General features: G+C 41.4%; 1 protein-coding gene across 8 annotated transcripts in view; it reads left to right on the plus strand.

Moving 5' to 3' along the window:
- SHANK3 (SH3 and multiple ankyrin repeat domains 3) overlaps positions 1 to 17,954 on the plus strand; it is a 402,299-nt gene that overhangs the window by 101,393 nt on the left and 282,952 nt on the right. For 7 of the 8 annotated variants that reach the window (XR_009958823.1, XM_062579208.1, XM_062579216.1 and 4 more), the window contains exon 9: positions 10,821 to 10,887. The exons of the other annotated variant lie outside the window; for it this stretch is intronic. Coding sequence is in view for 6 of the 7 variants with exons in the window: in XM_062579208.1 (XP_062435192.1) it covers positions 10,821 to 10,887 (67 nt within the window). In the remaining variant the exon portion in view is untranslated. The remainder of the gene's footprint in view (positions 1 to 10,820; positions 10,888 to 17,954) is intronic. 8 annotated transcript variants of the gene reach the window in all.

Consider the following 17,954-nt stretch of genomic DNA (forward strand, 5'->3'; position numbering starts at 1 on the left):
TTAATGCAACATCACTATTTTGTTGATTTGTGTTTAGTTTGTGTTCCGCTGTTACCATGTATTGTTTTCTGCTGTATGATGCCTAGCCACTTATTCTCCATTTTGTATTTGTGCATTTGATTTTTCCATTCTAAGTGTAACACTTAGTACTAGTCCTTACTGAGTTTCATCTTACTGATTATATAGTTGTTTCTGCCAGCCAGACTCAAACTTGTCAATCAAACTTTATGTATTATTCTTTTTCTTTTTAAACAAGATTTACTTTCTTAAAACTAGGGAAATTATCAGCAAAACAAGAATAAAATATAATTAGATTCTGGGGTGTCAAAACTAGCATAAGGACTGCACAAGAAAATAATTCAGAAAAGCATTCTAAATGCTAAATCTACATGAGTATTATTATGCACTGTATGATTTCTGTGAAGATGTTAAAAAAGCAAACTAGATATTGTGAGTATAGTTAATACTTCTTATGCAATATTATTTATAAATTATTGTGGCAGTTTTGAAAATGTTTCAAACAGCAAGTTAACTAGAAAAATGCAGTATTGAATGAATATGGTAGGAATATAAATCCAGGCATGGGCAAAAAAATGCAATTGCAAAGCAAAAGAGAAGAGAAAAGGTGTGTATAACCATGGATGAAAATATGAAGATAACTCCCAACTTCACAGTATTAAAAGAGCCAGAAAAGACATTAGAGAGGGAAACGAGTAGAGAGGAACAGAATGAAAAGCATGAAAAGAGAGAATGATTTCTCTTCCTTTTTTTTCTTTCTGTCTGTCTGCCTTCTTCCCCTAGCTGTATTTCTATTCTGCAATCTAGAATTTAGCCTTTCTGTGATTAGAACAAAACTTTTATTTATTTTAAAATTGTGAATTGTTTAGCATGCTCAGGTGAACCTGATACCCACAGAATATCTCTTTAGTGTGAATAGCCACTTCAGATTTTGTCACGCACAGAGAAGCGGGCTGCCCTTGTCGCTTTGGCTCACAAACCACACGAGTTCCAGAAAAACATGCGTGGAGAGGCTGAAGTTGAAGACGCTGAAGCATGTTCGCTAAACTGTAAGAGCTAGTAACTTGCAGCCCCAGGACACATTGGGATGGGTCTGCAGATGGGCCGTCTGTGAGGGTGAGTAGCAGCAGGGCAGCTGATGATGGAGGGATGAGTTCATTCTGTCTCAGTTCCCTGGGACTGACGCCACATAACTTGGTCTGCGTTTTTGGAGGTCGTTGCTTTCCATAATGTTAAATGTTGAAGAACACTGATGATCCTTCAGTTCCCTGGAATTTCTCTAATCTTTTTAAGACTTGCTCTTTTGATGGCATGAAGAGTTCCTCCACTAGTTTTTTGAAGATTTTTTGTAAGTTATCAGGACTTTCTATCTGAATGTTAATTACATTTAGCAAATGTTCTCTCTCATCTTCCGTCATTATGGCAGGTAAATTTCCAATCCATACCTGCTATCATTTAGGAAGAATACATTCCCCTGTTTCTGTTGAATACCTGCTTTGTTGCCTTTTTGGCATTGCTGTTTACAGTTGTATCATCTGCATTTAATGATGGACCAGTGATTGACCTATGTGTTTTTTTTTTTCTTCTTTGTGCTAGATTTAAAGTGTTTTCTCCTGGTAGATCACTGGCTTATTTAGCTGCTTTTATCAGTCATTATACAGTTGAACTCTGGGCTTCCCATTGCTAGAGTTATAAGTTTGTAGAGCATGGGAAAACTGTGTCTGGTCCTGAATGATTTTCTGTCATGGTGTAACAGACTGTAAGTTGTTTTTTCTGAGAGGTCGAGTGTGGGCTTGCTCACAGAGTGAGTGCATGTGCTGTATGTGTACTCCAGACCTCCTGCCTTTGCATGTCCCCCTCCCTCACACACTACCTGTGCGTGTGTCTAGAGAGGTGCATACATGTGCCCTGCTCTCAACAGACAGCAGTCCACTTACCAAGGAGAGTTCTCATTTGTCTGACAAACTATTTTTTTATTTATCTACTCTCTCAAGGCTTTCTTCTTATCCTCACTTTATTTGGTTTGCTTTCTCTCCCTTTTCATTTGAAGTTTGTCTTGTAAAAATTGATCAGGTTTCTGGCCTCCTGGCTCCCTCCCACTCCTCCTCCACTCTTTGGTGTGAGACTGATCTAATTCTGAGTCAGATACCATCTCAGCTTCAATTATCCAGATGATGTTGCCAACTTGAAATCTTCCCTGACCGGCAGCAGCTGTGCTTTGGTTACAGATGTTACACAAAAGTGTCTGCTTTGCATAGGAAGCCCAGCATTTCCCTGTCCTTCACGACAAGAGTCTGGCAGGGCTCAGGAGGTCTGACAGACTCACCACTGGTTCTGGCTGTGAGGACCGTTCTGGGCACGGATCTATATGTTCCTCAGGGCTCCAGAGCATCCTTCAGTGCTGGATAGACCAGAGGCCAGACTTGCACCAACTCTTCCCCCAGACTATGTGACTGGCTTCTTTAGCCTATGCTGTCTGCTCTGGATTGCGTTGTCCATCATGGCTCCATCTGAACAAGTAGACCCAAGATATATTCTCACTACTGTGTCCTCTCTCTCCTGTGTCTGGGGTACTCTTTTCCCAGGCACTGATTATCCATGGATCATGCACTCGGCTCTCTATGACACATAACCATGATTTGATCTATTAAAGTGTGCTTCATGGCACTGCAAGGTTTCTGTGCAATTGCCATCATGGCTCTGGGCAAATAAACTGTTGCTGCCTTCCTTTATCTATACTTTCAGGAGGTACAACCAACTCACCTTTGGTCTCTGCAGGAAGTCAAAACTCACTTCCAGAGCATCCTACGGTATGTCAAATCTCTGGGACTTGTGACTTCCAGGACGTCCCACTCATAGGCCCACAGGGCTGCCCGGCAGCCTACTGATACGACCTGCGAGAGTTCCTGATAGCAGAGTACAGGGGAGATAACAACCCAATGCCAAGGTTACTGTTGATGTTCATACCAGTACTTCCTGGTCAACTCACTGCTGTTCCCCTTGCAGCCTGTGCTGATGGTTGTAAGCCCTGCTGGAAATGACGGTCCTGAAAGAGATGAAATTCACTCCTTGGAGCCTGCAGGTCAAATTTCTCCTCCTCCTTCAACTTGACTTCCTGAGCACAGTGGCTCCACCATCACTTCTTATGCTTTGTTAGCTTCACAAGAGCATTTGGAATTAGGACTCTCCGCTCCACCTTGCTGCAGGAGATCACAGCATTATCTGCCTCTCTTTAGGACAGTTGGTGCGCCTCTCATTAAGAAAATCATACTTTTTTTTTTTTCCCAACAGCTCCATAAGCCTCATCTGAAAATACTGATAAAATACGTATCTCGGCCTAGAGCAAAATGGTTGTAGCTTTGGAAGATTGTTCTGTTTCTTGTACATGTTTATCTGCCCCTGTTGTCTGATGCAGATCATTAGCAGATACTTCTTTTAGACTTAGTGACAGAATGTTAGTCTAGCTGCCTAAATCAAGGACTATGTGTATGGTCCATAGAAAATACTCATTTCTGGAATAGATGATTGGCAGTAAGCTGGGTATTTCCAGGAGGTATTGGTTCTATTGCATACATATTATATGGTTGGTTTGCAGGTTCAAAAGACATTTGAGATGCATTTGTTCCAGATCAGCTGTGTAGCTCATGCACAGGAGGTCTGTCTATTACTTCCAGGAAATGTTGAGTCTACAGTGTAGTCATACAATGGCTGACCCAAAAGACACTTCCTGAAAGCATCAGACTAGCTGCATCTGTGCAATATAATCACAGTACACATTGCTGTGAGCATATCTAGAATTTCTGCTCATACGGCAGCCCAGATGGAGCTACCATATGTAAGCAGTTGGAATGACCTAGTAGGATTGCCAGATTTCTGGAAATCTAGAATAAATATAGAAAATGCTTGAAGTCTGCCTGGCTAAGTAAAGGTAGACAACTTTGAAAAAAATCCAGACCTACAGTAACACTACCTGAATAAATAAATGATGTGATGATTAAAATAATTTCTGTTACCTGGGATAACAGAGAGGTAGAACACCATCAACAGTGGAAAACCTCCATAGCTGGCAAATTCTTGGGAAAAGTAATACAGAAATGACTGATAACACAGACTGGCATATTTACAGGTTGCTTCTTAGGGCTTTGGGGATAGCTAAGGTATGAAATTGTGTGAGAATACCAGCATTTTCAGAGCTATGCACTCTGGCATCTACTCAGTATTCCTCTGTGCTTCATCTGGGCAATTTCATTTTGAAGGTATCATCAAGAAATCTAAACTCCTACCACAGAACTTTATCTCTTTGCCTTCCTCTCTTCCTTTTCCTTCTCACTTCCTAGCCAACTTCTCTGTCAACTGGAGGATTCCCTCACATCAGGCACATACTGCTAGAACTCTGTGACCAGTGGCTAGTTGATGTGTTTTGGTACTCTTCTATCTCCAAGTTCTCCACTCCCCTTCTCTTTGAGAAGATGATATTTCCAAGGTGGCAACCTGTCTGTTAGCTTCAAGTGCTATAGGATCAGTCCCTTCCTCAGTACAGGGGAACAGTGCTGTACCATAGATAGGAACCAAAGAGCAGCTAATGATGGAAGTCCACCTTGGACATAGGATGGTCCATATTTATGTGGAGAAATTCCAGGGAATTCTACCCACTATTGTACTGTCATTGTGCAAGGAAAGTTGCATCACTTTTTTTATGTTCAGGATAGTTATTTAGAATAGTTATTCTTCACATTTCCCATGCAAAATACCTGCATTGCAGGTTGGCTAGGACTGTTATCTCTGGAGGTGGTCTTCTCTGAGCCCTCCATAGGACTGCTGAGATGCTGACCATGGTAGCAGTCACCTTCAAATGGGACCGGGTGACCTCATACCCTTTAATGGGCAGCTCAGTAAGTCCAGTGATGAGCTGTCTTTCAACAGCACTGCTAGCTAGATGACCATCAAGTTGCTACAGGAAAGCTCTCCCCTGATCTTTAGGAAATTCATCAAAATTGAACTGATATCCCTTTATGTTTTGGTTCTTTCTCCATCAAAAAAATGCAAGACTCAGAGCTGGAGTTGCATCCTGTTATGACTTGTTGGGCGGTTTGAGTGTATGTACCAATGGAGACTCACGTGTGTCTGTTGAACAGAGACAGCTGCAGGCAGATTTGTTATCGTTTCCATAGATTAGTGCTCGAGAGTGGATGGAAGCTGAGGGTATCTCCCAGACATGCTCCCTGCCCATCTATGCCTGCTATGTGCCTTCATGCAGTTCTGCATCCGCAGGTTCCGCACCATGTGAAGCATGCAGGCTGTGATTGCACCTGCCTCAGTGGAGTATGATTTCCAGGGCTTTTTTCTTTTCAATAGCAGGAAGGTTCCTGCTCAATTCTTCTCTCTCACTGGATCCATTTTTCATATAATACATGTGTGCTTTCTTCCTTTGCCAAGCACTTGGATCCTGGAAAGGGAGGGTCACTTTTGGAACTGAGAAATGCAATATCTTTCCAAAGCTCAATATGTCCATCTGAGATTCATCTTGGTGCTCCATCCTGGCTCATGATTCAATGTGAGGAGATAACGGGGCCTATGGTATGAATATATAGTAACATAGAGAACAAGAATAATTATTTTTTATAAAGACAGGCCTGGAACAAAACCTGGTTAAGTGCTATAGTTTAATGATGTGTAACCAGTGTCTGTGTGTCTGATTTATATTTGTTGGTAGAAAGTTGACTGCCCACCTCTGTCAGAAACCCGTGCTAAGTGAAGCAAGGAGACAGCTCTCTTTGGGCATGGCTACAGTGGCCTGGCTCTGGGTATGGAGGTGCCAGCTGTACTGAAACCATAGGCACTGCAGAGATGAATTTCACTGGTTTCTGTTTTGTAGCACTAGACACCCTCAGTGTGATGTGAGAGGTGGGTTAGTACACAACTGAGAAGTGACTGCCCCCACTGACATGAAGTGCATCAGTAGTTTGCAGATGGACCCTCCATATTCTTTCACTTTGGCACACTGTTACTGTGTTCGTGGTAAATCCTCATCTGTTACCTCAATTCCATGATACCAGATCTGTTGTGAAGAGGGTCATAGGAGGTGGGGAATGTTCCATTGGTTTTATGCGGCATAGCGGGAATGCGTGAAACTACTTTGATGTGTGCATATCCCACCTGACCACTTTTGAGTTTTCTTTGAAGAAAAGCCGCTCTGTAGAGGTTATTGCAGAGCAGCGACCATGAGAACAGAGGTTCTTCCTTGTCCTCCTTTGGCTGGAGAAGGCAAGTGCCTAGCATACAGAAGAAGTAGCAATTTCAGCCCTCTGACCTCTCCTGTGGATAACTTAGCTTTGGTGATGAAACAAAGTCCTGACTTACAGCTCCTCGTGCTGCTGGCGTGCAAGGCATCCGTTTGCTGTTGGATCAGGAGTGGATGTATCTCCCAAACTAGGAGGGTGCTGTGTCTGTGTTGTGCAGTAGCAGCAGGGTGCATGTAAGAGTGAGTGGGGGAGTGTGCAGACTTGTGCTAGAGAGCTCTAGAGTGTGTAGAGGCAGTAGCAGTCTGTTGCAACTAGATTGTACTTGTAGAGATGTTTTCATGTGCTGTTATCCACAGTCTGACTTAGATGTCACAGCTTTAATTCCTTCCAGGAATATTTGAATGAACTTTCTATTTTCTGCTTTTAACTTGTAAGTCCTTATAAGCACACTGACAGTACATACAGTACAGCCTGTTCAGATGCCCCTACTCCTTTTTTTCCTTTGAGAAATCACTTCATTTACTTAAAAATAAACAAACTGCTGTTAGATTAAAAAAGCACGGTCACTTTGATATCATGCTATGGAATGAGTCAAGGTGTAAAAGCATTTAAGAAAATAATCATGTGCTGTAGCCATAATATGGGTGTGTTTCTTCCCATCTGAATATGGATTTTCATTGCTCATTCTGTGGTGTGCAGGAGGGCAGATTCTTCTATATTGTAGCACGAGAACAAAACGTGGTGAGAAACATCCTTTGCATAGTATTTGTTATCTCTATAGTGTCAATAGGATAAGTAGCTTAGCTGTGATATTAAGAGAGCGTTTCTATGTTGTTGGATATCTGGCTTTTTGTTTGAAATAGAGTAATTTTTTTTTCTGGGAGGAGGTCAGAACATTTTTCTGGTGCAGTCACCAATTCCTCCCACTTTGTTTTACATGCGCTATAAATTTTGGCTTTGAAATGTAAGCAAACAAACAAAAACCTGTTTTCAGCGATTTCTATCTGTGAAACTCCCCTTTCCCGTTTACCTGTCCCCCAAAATGAATTGCTTTTTTTACTTGGAACAGTTCATTAATACAGTCTGTCGTGCAGTCTCTCAAACCATTTCATTGGTGCAATTGCATCGAGCAAGCTGGCAATGGGGCAGGAATGAGCAGACAGGCACGGAAACCTCTCAAGTGGTTTCATAGCAGGGGAAATCAGCGTGCTGTGAAGCCCCAGCTGAGGTGTGGAATACAAGGCAATAAGTGAAAGCCTTTCATCTCCTTTGCTTTTTTCTAGCTGGACTGAAAAATATAACCAGCAGGGCTCTTCTCCCTTCCTAGGGATTTACATGAGATTATATTCTTAGCAGAGTTATTCAGCATGTTTCTTCTCGCCTTTCCTGGAAGTTGTAACACTTTTACGGCTATGAAAAGGAGAGCTTCAGTTGTTTGAGCACGGAGATCTGGTGTCAGCTGCCTTGGTGCCCGAGATGTCCCAGTGGGATTGGCAGATGCAGCAGGGATCCGTGGGAGATCACCTCCTGCAGCGGCAGCTGGGGGCCAGGCAAGATGCCCCGGGGTATTTGTGATGGCATTAGCTGCTTATGTTGCAGCAAATAAATCCATCACAAAATTGAACATTTTAGAAGTTATTCTGTATAGATACATCTAATGAAGCTCATAATTTGTACACTGAATTTGGCTTTTCACACAGACTGTGGGCTATATGTTAATTGTATGTTTGAGGAACACTGAAGTTCAGATACTTTTTCTAAAAACTCCGTTCCAGATTTTTGTCAGTTTGGGTATTTTTGCCATCAAATTTTCCCAAAATTCAAGTCATTTGTCCTTCTGTACAGACATTTTCCTCTTAGCCTGTCTAAAGAATGTGACTTTTGGGAGAGTAGACCTTACAAGAATATATATGAAAGTATAAATAAATATAGAGAGAGGGAGGGAGAGAAAGGGAGATTGCAATTTGAAGCAGGCTTGAGGGAAAATAATTACTCAAATTTCTCTGCTCCTGTGGTCTAATTTTCAGAATGCAAAAAGGAAGATTTCCTTTTTTCCAGCCGTAACTGATCTCTTCCAATTTTGACAGAGGAGTTAGAACATGATTTCTAGGCCACAGAAAAGGAAAAATTTGGAAAAACATTGTTGAGCTGAGGATAGTAAGACTATTTCTGCTGATAAAGGATCGTAGTAGAGAGGTGTGCGTGGTATACTGAGTCACTAAGTTAAATATATCCCTTCATCACAAGTTAATGATAAAATGCAAATGAAGCTCATATTTCTAAAACCTACTCTTGTAGGAGGGCAGGAAAATGTTTTAACAGACAGCTAGAGTTGCCAGTGTTGTGGTTGACTTTGTCAGTATCTGGAAGAGTTTTTCTAGTACTGCCTGATCAAAAATATTTGTCTCAAGTATCATTGAATCACAAAATGGTTGAGGTTGGAAGGGACCTCTGGGGATCAGCTAGTCGAACTCAACTGGACTAGCTGCTCAAGCAGGGTCACCTAGAGCAAGTGACTAGGACCCTGTCCAGATGGCTTTTGAATATCTCCAAGGATGTAGACTCCACATCCTCTCTGGGCACCCACTCCAGTGCTCTGGCACCCTCACAGTAAAAAAAAAAAAAAAAGTGTTTTTTTTGTGTTAAAGTGGAACTTCCTGTTCTTTAGTTTGTGCCCAAACCCTGAAGTTTAAATAAATAAATAAATAAAATTGTAGGATGGACAAGTTTGGCAATCATATCTTGTTAACAAAGGAGTTTATTTGGATATAACCATATAACTGTTAACATTGGATTTATCTTGAGAACAGAAGTGCCTTCTGCATCTCATCACCCTTCTCCTAGTGACTTGCGTTTGGCTTTCGGGAGACTTCTGACAGGTGTTTTGGACAAGTACAGAAAGGATGTATATCCATTGCCAGAGAGTACATCTGCAGAGTTGGAGACAGGAGCAGGTCTGAGGCAGGTGGTTACAGATCACCTGCACTTCTGTTGGGATAACTAAGATGCTTATACTTTAGCTGAGGACTTCTGATGACCTGAGCTGGGGTGTTGGACACGCAAAGGAAAAGCAGGATGCGTAAAGACTGAGGGAGGGAGCTTGTTACTAGTGTAGTATTTCTATAAAAGCATCTGGGAAAGGCCAGATAAAGATGTGAGTCAGTAACATAGTAGTGCTCTCACAGGCAGGGTGGATAATTCCCAGTCCAGGCTGCCGACTGCTCCCAGATAGCCGTCCTGCACCACAGCCACGTCACGCCACATGCAGTGTCCGTGCAAAATCAGTAGCAGTATCTCAGCCTATTCTTAGGAACATTTTCAGTCTCTAACCAACAACACTGTTTTTACTGGGAATCAACCTGATCCAGCTGCTTTTAATTCTCAAGCTACTTGTAGGTGCTGCTGAATGAAGACACTGTCCTAATGAGGGAAACAAAGATTGGGAAGGACTGTGTTCACTGTGAATAGTAGAGGAAAGGCAGAGATGGTTGTGTTTTGGAGGGGCAGGTGCAGACTCCACCAGCTCAGTCCTGTGTAGTTCTCCCAGTTTAATTTTCTGTGGACTACGATGGATTTCATGTACTCCTGTCCATCTTACTGTTTCTTCGACATTTTAAAAGAATATTTTTGGACTCTGTTCTGAAAAAAATTGGATTGTTCTGCCTTATTAGCTATGATGCAATGCTGCTGTTTTTTCCAAATACATTAAAAAAAAAAAAAAAAAAAAAAGGAGTTCAAGCATTGTCATTAATCCATCTACTGAATACTTGCTTCAGGAGAGTAGTACTTCAGTCTCTCTCCTCTTGTATGTTAACTCACCTTCTCGAAGACTGATAGCGTTCTGCAATTTCCGAGGATGTTAGCATCTGCAGAAGCAGTTCCTGGAATCAGACACAACAGTTCCATCTGTGTGTGTCTTCAGCAGATTTAATATTTGGCTTCCCCTCTTTCCTTGTTCCTTTGGGTTTTTAAAGATTCTTCATGTGGAGAGAAACTACAGGATGGGTAAAACAATATCTAATGTTGGTTTAAAATGCTGTGACTTTTCTGAGGCAAGATGCTGCAGCAGCTTTCTGATTGGAAGTGGTTCCTCAGCCTGTGCAGCTTGGAGTGTGTGTGAGTTAGTCCTGTGGATCCATTCAGGTAAGACGTGCAGAGAGCTCAGTTACTGGTAAATTGCCTTGTTTCTTCAGCTGACTCTGATTCACTGCAAAACTTCAGGCTTGAGGACATCTTGTCAGTACATGGAAGACCCAAAATTAATTCCTAGCTGGTGTTAGAATATCATCACCAAACTCTTAAGAGGATGGGAATAGTTACCTCTAAGCTATTCACTATCCTTCCATTGCACAATCCATGAAAACACATTCCTCCTGCAATGCTGACAATATATTTCCACCTTAGGGTTACTGACTGGGTTAGCTGAGGCAGAACAATTGTTAGTTCTGCATCCCTCATGGAAAGCAGCTGTTATTAGTCCGTATGGCATAATCTGTGCAAGCAGGCACAGGATTACTGCTGTTCAGAACCACTCAACTGTCTTCCCTCCTCTCTTTTCAGGTGGCCATCATTGCAGGAAATTTTGAATTAGCTGAAATCATCAAAACCCACAAAGAGTCTGATGTTGGTGAGTTTTATGTTTTATTCTCCCCCCATTTTCTCCCTTTTTGATCTTACCCTAGAGTCCAGGGCTATTTGAATGCAGATGATAATGCCCCAGTGCTGCCTACCATGATCAAGAGAAGCTGCAGCTTGCAGCTAGTTTTTGCTGTTGGGAGTGGCAATACAGATCTGCTTTCCTCCTGAGGCCATCAGTACTGAGTTTGTTTCTTTCAGTGCAGTGTTTGCTTGTGATGGCTGAGGCAGCCAAGCTGAAGAATTAGCTAGCTTGGAGTAAGTCTAAAAAGCTTTTCTTTAAAATTCCTTATCTATTTCTCTCCCTTTGCATCCTTGATGCCATTTCTTACAAGTGATCCTCTCCTGTTAAGTCTAATAATTGGTCATGGTGTAAGAAGGAGACATCCTCTGTTCTAGCAGTAGTAGAGGTTATGGAGCTGCCCCCCCCCAGTGGTGTTTGTGTAGGTAAAAGAAGTGGAGTAGCATCTATTCTAGTTGCACTTGGTTTCTTACAGAGGAATGTGTTCTCTGATTAGTCTTTCCTTGAAACATCTCTTCTATTCTATAGTTTAGACGTTATTGTGCTATGTGTTCTGTGCCATGCAAAACAAAGTTTTAGGTCAGATATAAAATCATACTACCTCCTGAGCCTTCTTGAATTCTTCTGAGAATTTTGCTGGTCCAGAGCTCTCTGGAGCGATGGAAGTACCAAAGTGATTTACCCTGTAAAAGAATTAGTTCTCTATATGCACTTCCACAGAAGGCATAGGAATCATCAGGACAGGAAGTGAAAAAAGACTTCTGGAGTTTGAAACAGCCAGCAAGTAATAGGCTTGGTTCTTAGAAATGGCCACGAATCTAGAAAGCTGGGCCTTAAGATATCTTTATATCAGTTCTATTCTTAGCCAGCTATTGCTGCTTATTCTAAACAGCTGCTGAAAATTTGTGAGAAAATATAAAAATCAGGGCATAGAAGAAGCCTAAAAAATCCTTATAACTGTGTTAATGGACAGGGCTTGCAAGAAAGCCAACCTATCAATTCAAAGCGAAGGAGATTGTCTTAGCTTTGGGGGGGAGGGAGGGGAGATGGGACTAGATGACCTCCAAAGGTCCCTTTCAACCTAAATTATTCTATGATTGAATCTGTATCTGTGATTGAATGATTACATTTTTTTTATTGTTGAAAAAAATTAAAGAGAAAGGGCATGAAAGCATGTCAGGTAAGAAGAAATTGTTCATGTTTTAGATATAGCTGTTTATATAAAATAGGTCAGATAACAGTTGCAAAACTAATCATACACAAACCAGCAGGTCCAGATGGTATCCACCTGGGGTCAATGGAACTAGCAAATGAACTTTCCAAGCAAAGAGAAATTATTTTTCAAAGTTTATTAAGAATCCAGAAGTGCAAATGGCTGATTGGAAGAAAGCAGACTGGCATTACTAAGTATGAAGGAGGGGGGCAGAACCTGGTTGTTGTTCCTTTTCTTTGATAGTACTGTCAAAACAGAGGGGGAAATACTGAAAATGAAAATCTGGTAGGGAACAGCAGCGTAATGCAGCATTGCAGATGACAGTTCTCAGATGGTAGATCTTAGAGAAATCTTCTCCAAGTTCCCAGTGTTAAGCTGCACTTGTCTGGCTGTGAAACAAGCATTAGTGGCCCAGGCCATGAGAACTACTCATAGAAGACTTGCAGTGTTGAGGCTGTGGAAGGGAAGATGTTTAGCAACAGCTTTCACTCGTTTCTGTGTGACACTCCATAGGATGTAGCTACACTTTTTGGTTCTTAGGCCATACATCAGTGTTTCAGTTTGAATGAAGAGTGCACTTCTGAACTAGAGCTGCTTGTCTCCACTTGCTGTGTTTTGTTCTGTGCTGCAGAGCAAGGCTGGAGGGTATGAACTGAATTTCTTTCTGGTGAAAATAACCCAGAAGATGTGGTGCAGAAACACATCAAATGTGCTCCCTACGATAACAAGCATTCAGCTCATGGGTCTAGAGTAGATATAGTTTAAAGTAAAATGCCCCAAAATGTGCACGGTGTTGATGCAGGGTCATCAGTGCCAGCTGTTTTTCTTTACAGATCCTCATTAGGCTGCAGGACCTTCTCAGGCAGGCTTAGCTGTGGTGTGCTGTGTTTGGGTTTCAGTCCCTTTGGACAGTTCAGGCAGTGAGAGCACTGCTTATCACAGCCACCAGCACTGAGCTCAAAAGTCAGACTGTAAGGCTTCAAACCTAAGGAGGGAGAACATGCTTTTACGAACAACAGAAAATACTTTGCTGATGCAATGGAAGTTGGGCTGTTTCATTTTTTCTGTTTTTTTTCTAGTTCTCATGTATTACAAGTGTATAGGCAAAGAATGACACCTATAACAAACACTACCCTTCTTCATTGGGTCTGAAAGGTTGGGTCATGCAGGCTTGTCAGCGTCACAACAGTCCCTTTATGTGCTTGAAGGAGCACATCGCGATGCCTCTGAATGCAGCCTCTGCTGATGCCCATGTGGGAATTGTGTCTCAGAGCGATGAGGGCAGCCCTAACCCTCTTCCTTAGCAGAGGGTCTTCTTGAAAAAGGCTGGAGAGCCTTGCTTCTGACTGCTTCAGGCAGATTTGGGAAAGTTCTCAGTTAAACACTGTTACTGGTAATAACTTTGGGAAATGCTTAGGCTGCCTACTCTACCAAACTTGAATTAATTGCTGCAGTATAGCTATGAATGGGGCAGCTCACTTCCAAAGTGATCGTGAGCCATGTTTGGGAACTAGTTCCCACCACAGCCCTTGGAGATGGCAATGCAGAATGGCTGTGTGCTTAAGAGGAATGCCGAGAGCTGGTCAGTGGAAAACAATGCAAGCAGGAGTGCATCTAAACCTCAGTGTCTCTCTGGAGTGCCGGTGCTAGTCTCATGCCTTGTCTATTTGATTGTCCCCTTGGGATTCAAGTCTTAAATTCACATCTGCATTATTACTCAAATGTGTAACTCATGTTAATAAACTCAGGTGTGTGCCACATTACCTGTTTTCCATAAAAATGTATACAGTGGTATTAACTGTACATCACTTTTTGAATCCCATATCAGTTTCTTTACAATGTTTCCTGATCCATCTTTTGGGGGAGTTTTCTTAGTCCACAAGTTTTAAAGTGTTCGTTTCAACCAATTAGTAGCTGTTTATACTTTGTCATCATGATGTTACAAGTGCCTCTTCCTGCTTCTTTAAAATATATTTCTGTATCTCCAAAGCAACCAAACACTTTTTTTCCAAGTTTCTTCCATCCTGCAAGCCATTTGTTTTTCTTTCATGATTTTAGCTCCCTTTATCAATTTTCAGATTGTAACTCCATATTGATTTCAATTATTTTCCATAATTACAAAGTAAACGTGCTCTGCAATTCCAATGGTTGTCTTCATTTTGTCACTTCTGTCCAAACAGACATCTAACTATAGTTGCTTTATTTCATAATTGCGATTTATAACTTCTTTGGTTTGCTAATTTGTTAAAGCTCTTGAGTTTAATTGATATTTCTCTCTCCCCATATGAAAATAGAGGAGGAAATAATATAACTTCAGTTCAGTGTTGAGAAATTAACCTTATGTGTTACATGTACATAAGAACAGTTGAAGCCATCTTCTCTTTTCTTATGCTAAATATAGTCAGGTCATGATTCGTGGTCACTGAGCAACCACCAACTTCAGGTCAAATGAATTAATTCATTATCAGTCATAACAAGGCCCAAAATAGTTACCCTATGTTAGGTGGAATACCTTTTTTGTTAGAGAATGATGATCCACAACTTTGTATGAGATCACTAGCATCTGTTTGCCAGATTGTAGTACCCCATAGCAACACTTGTTTTCCTTACGGAATTACAGGCAATGCTGAGGGAGTAATAAATCCACTTTGGTCTGATTCTGCAGTCTCAGTTATTGCTCCTGGGCTGCGTAAGTATCTTGGCCCATATATGTCCAAGATATTACCATTCTTGGGTACTGTTACCTCTAAATGGTTGAGCATTGCTGACAGATCCTTCTTTCTCCTGCTGCTTTTGGTAGATTTTTTTCAACGTATTTGTATATGTGATGATGGAGATTGGACCTAGCAAGGTTCAGGACATCACCCAGTTATCTCATTCATCATTAAGTGTCCATTTATCATTACCAATCCAATCTTCCTATCCTGGTGGAGAAATGATCAGTAGTGCGTGTCCTGATGCATGTGACTCCGCTCCTTAGCCACTCAATTCTCTGTGTGCACTGACATCAGGATATTAATTCAGACTGTGACATATTAGGAAGATTATATGAGGCTTTGGGTGTTCTATTATCAGTTGTTGCTGAGAAATCCCAGTTTTGTGACATTTTATAGTTCAAATCAAAAGAATAAGTTATTTCTCATTAATGAAGATGTCCTGGAACAAACCCAAGACCTTTCATTCTCCTTGTCCTTTGGGTATCATCCATATTGGAAAGCTGTCCCAACTATCACCACTGCACTATGAAGCTGTCTCTCAGAAGCTGTCTGTGGGAGCTCAGTCTGTGATTACCCTGGATGTGAAAAAAGTAAAATCTCCCAATTCTACTGATTCTTCCTCTTCTCCCCCTCAAGGAGATTTGAAAAATCCATTTAAAAGATACGCATTTCACTTCCCTTGGGCACTGTGAATTCATATCACTTGCTGCTAAAATCCAATAGCTTGTTCGTAATATCCACCTTTGTTGAAACATCCCTGAAGAGCATAGAAGTTAAGCCTGGAGCTTAGGCCCATTTCTGCTCAGCAGTGCACGCTTGCTCTCCTGTGGCATGATGAGAAATATTGTAGTTTTAGGATTGCATCATGTGAGGATCAGGACATGTATGTTTCAAAGTCTCATTCTCTTTTCCGCGCTTGTTCTCAATGTTTTTCTTTTCCATGTAACTTTCTGACATCCACAGGTAGCAAAGAATAGCAACTCAACTACTCTTGTGTTGAAATCCACCTCCTCAATTTTCATTTTGCTTTTGTTTTGTTTTCATCCCGTCAGCTGCCACCTTCACTTGAAAGAGAGACATAAACAACCGATTCATGTCCACCCATCTCTGTGCCTTCTATCATCTCTCATTTACATTGTTTCCCTTCCAAGATGAAGAGTATTAGCTACTGAATTTATCCTTTTATGAAGGAAATATGATGTCATTTCAGCTCTTTGACCATCCCTCTTGCTCTTGTCTGAACCACCTTGGGCTCTACTATATATTTTTTGTGATGGAGAATTTCTACAGTGGCATAAGAATGTCTGCTTTGTTTTAGGTTTTTTGTGATGATTTCTTGTGTTTGAATAGGGTTTCCAACCACTAGCAAGCTATGTAGCACTTGGAGCTACATAGTAGAATGGAATAGAATGACTGAGATAACAGATATGAAAGGCATAAGTAGAGGTTATGATATACATTTCTTTTTCATTTCTAGCCTTTTTCCTTGACCCCATTTCAGAGAAATTTTTAGAAATTGTTAAATGGAGTAGGTGCTGAAAACTTTTGTATGAAAGCCATAAATAAGTTCTTGTATGATGGAAGGCTTTGTTTCTTTTCTTCTAATTGTGTCATATTCCCTGGAATGTATAACGGATGTAGATGTTCTTGCTGGACTTGTCCTATCTGTAAGGATAATAGGAAACATGTAATCTGGCGATGGCCAAGAAATAAGTGGATAGTCAGAGAAGGATAACTTTCTGTGTTCCCTTATTTCGTATGTGCCTTCTATGAACAATTTTTACTCACTGTTGTCAGACAGTATATTAAGCTATGTGAAGCCTTAGTCTGACCAGTCCAGCTGTTCCTACAGAAAAGGTGTGATTCTCTACAAAACTGCAGTGAAATGTGGTGGAACAACTGGAACAGCTCTTAGGGCCTGCCAGAAGTTGGTTTTGTTCAATTACTGTGGAGTAGGCATGAATTTTGTGCTTTTCTTGGCACAGCGTGTTCAGTGATCTAGGCTAGAGATGTCCTACTGCAAAAGTCATAGGATGGTCATAGAACGCAAATCTTCTACAGGAAATCACTCCTATCTGAGAAAGCTGAACTGAATTGTGTTTGGTATCAGTATCTGACTTTTTTTTTTTTTTCTTTAAAAGAGAGGATGCCTGCGTCTTGAAGTGGTGCTCAGACTTTTGCACATCACTGGGAGACTTGCTTCTCCATGGTGAAATATTGGCAGTTATTGAACCTTAATTTTCACCCAAGTCTGGTTAGCCTTGATCTTGAATTGAGGAAAGTCCATTTTTCTTATCAGGTTCCACCACGAGGACCCACAATTGTGTGACACATACTTGATATGGAATCCTTTTTTGAGTCTTGCTGTACCTCTTTCAGTCTTCAAAGTTGTCTGATGGAGCCCATTGCAAATTTAAGAAATGGGTTCAATTGCATCTTCTAGTAGAGTGAGAACTAAGTCACCTTAAGTTATCATTGATTCAGCAGCCTGAGCCTGTGGATAGACTAAAAGAAGTTCACAAAAATTTTAACTTAAATTCAATGTTCACAGGGACTGGGCTTGCTGCTTTGTGAGCCTGCTGCCAGGATGCTCCTATGTCCAACTGTTTGAGAGAGCTTTTAGCCATCCCTCCTGCAGAGCCCACTGTAGTTGAGAGGATGCTATTAGCACTCTGGTAACTGTATGCTTGATCAAGGATGAGGTCATTGAGGAGGCTTTTTTTTGTTGTTGTTGTGAGTTTGAAAAATTCCTCAAAAAGCAACTGATGGAACAATGAATTTTAAGACCAGAATAACCGAGTATTATTATCTTGTGGTGAAAACAGTTAACTCTTGCAAAAGTCTATGCAAACTTTTGCGTAAGAATCACAGAATCAGTAAGGTTGGAAGGGACCTCTGGAGATCATCTAGGCCAACCTCCCTGCTCAACCAGGGTCACCTAGAGCATGTTAAACAGGGTTGCATCCAGGCGGGCCTTGAAGATCTCCAGAGAAGGAGACTCCACAACCTCTCTGGGCAACCTGTGCCAGTGCTCCGTCACTCTCACAGGGAAGAAATTCCCCCTCACGGTCAGGCAGAACTTCCTGTGCTTCAATTTCTGCTCATTG

Source organism: Rhea pennata, chromosome 1 (genome assembly GCF_028389875.1).
Source record: "Rhea pennata isolate bPtePen1 chromosome 1, bPtePen1.pri, whole genome shotgun sequence".
In the NCBI taxonomy this organism is placed as follows: Eukaryota; Metazoa; Chordata; class Aves; order Rheiformes; family Rheidae; genus Rhea; species Rhea pennata.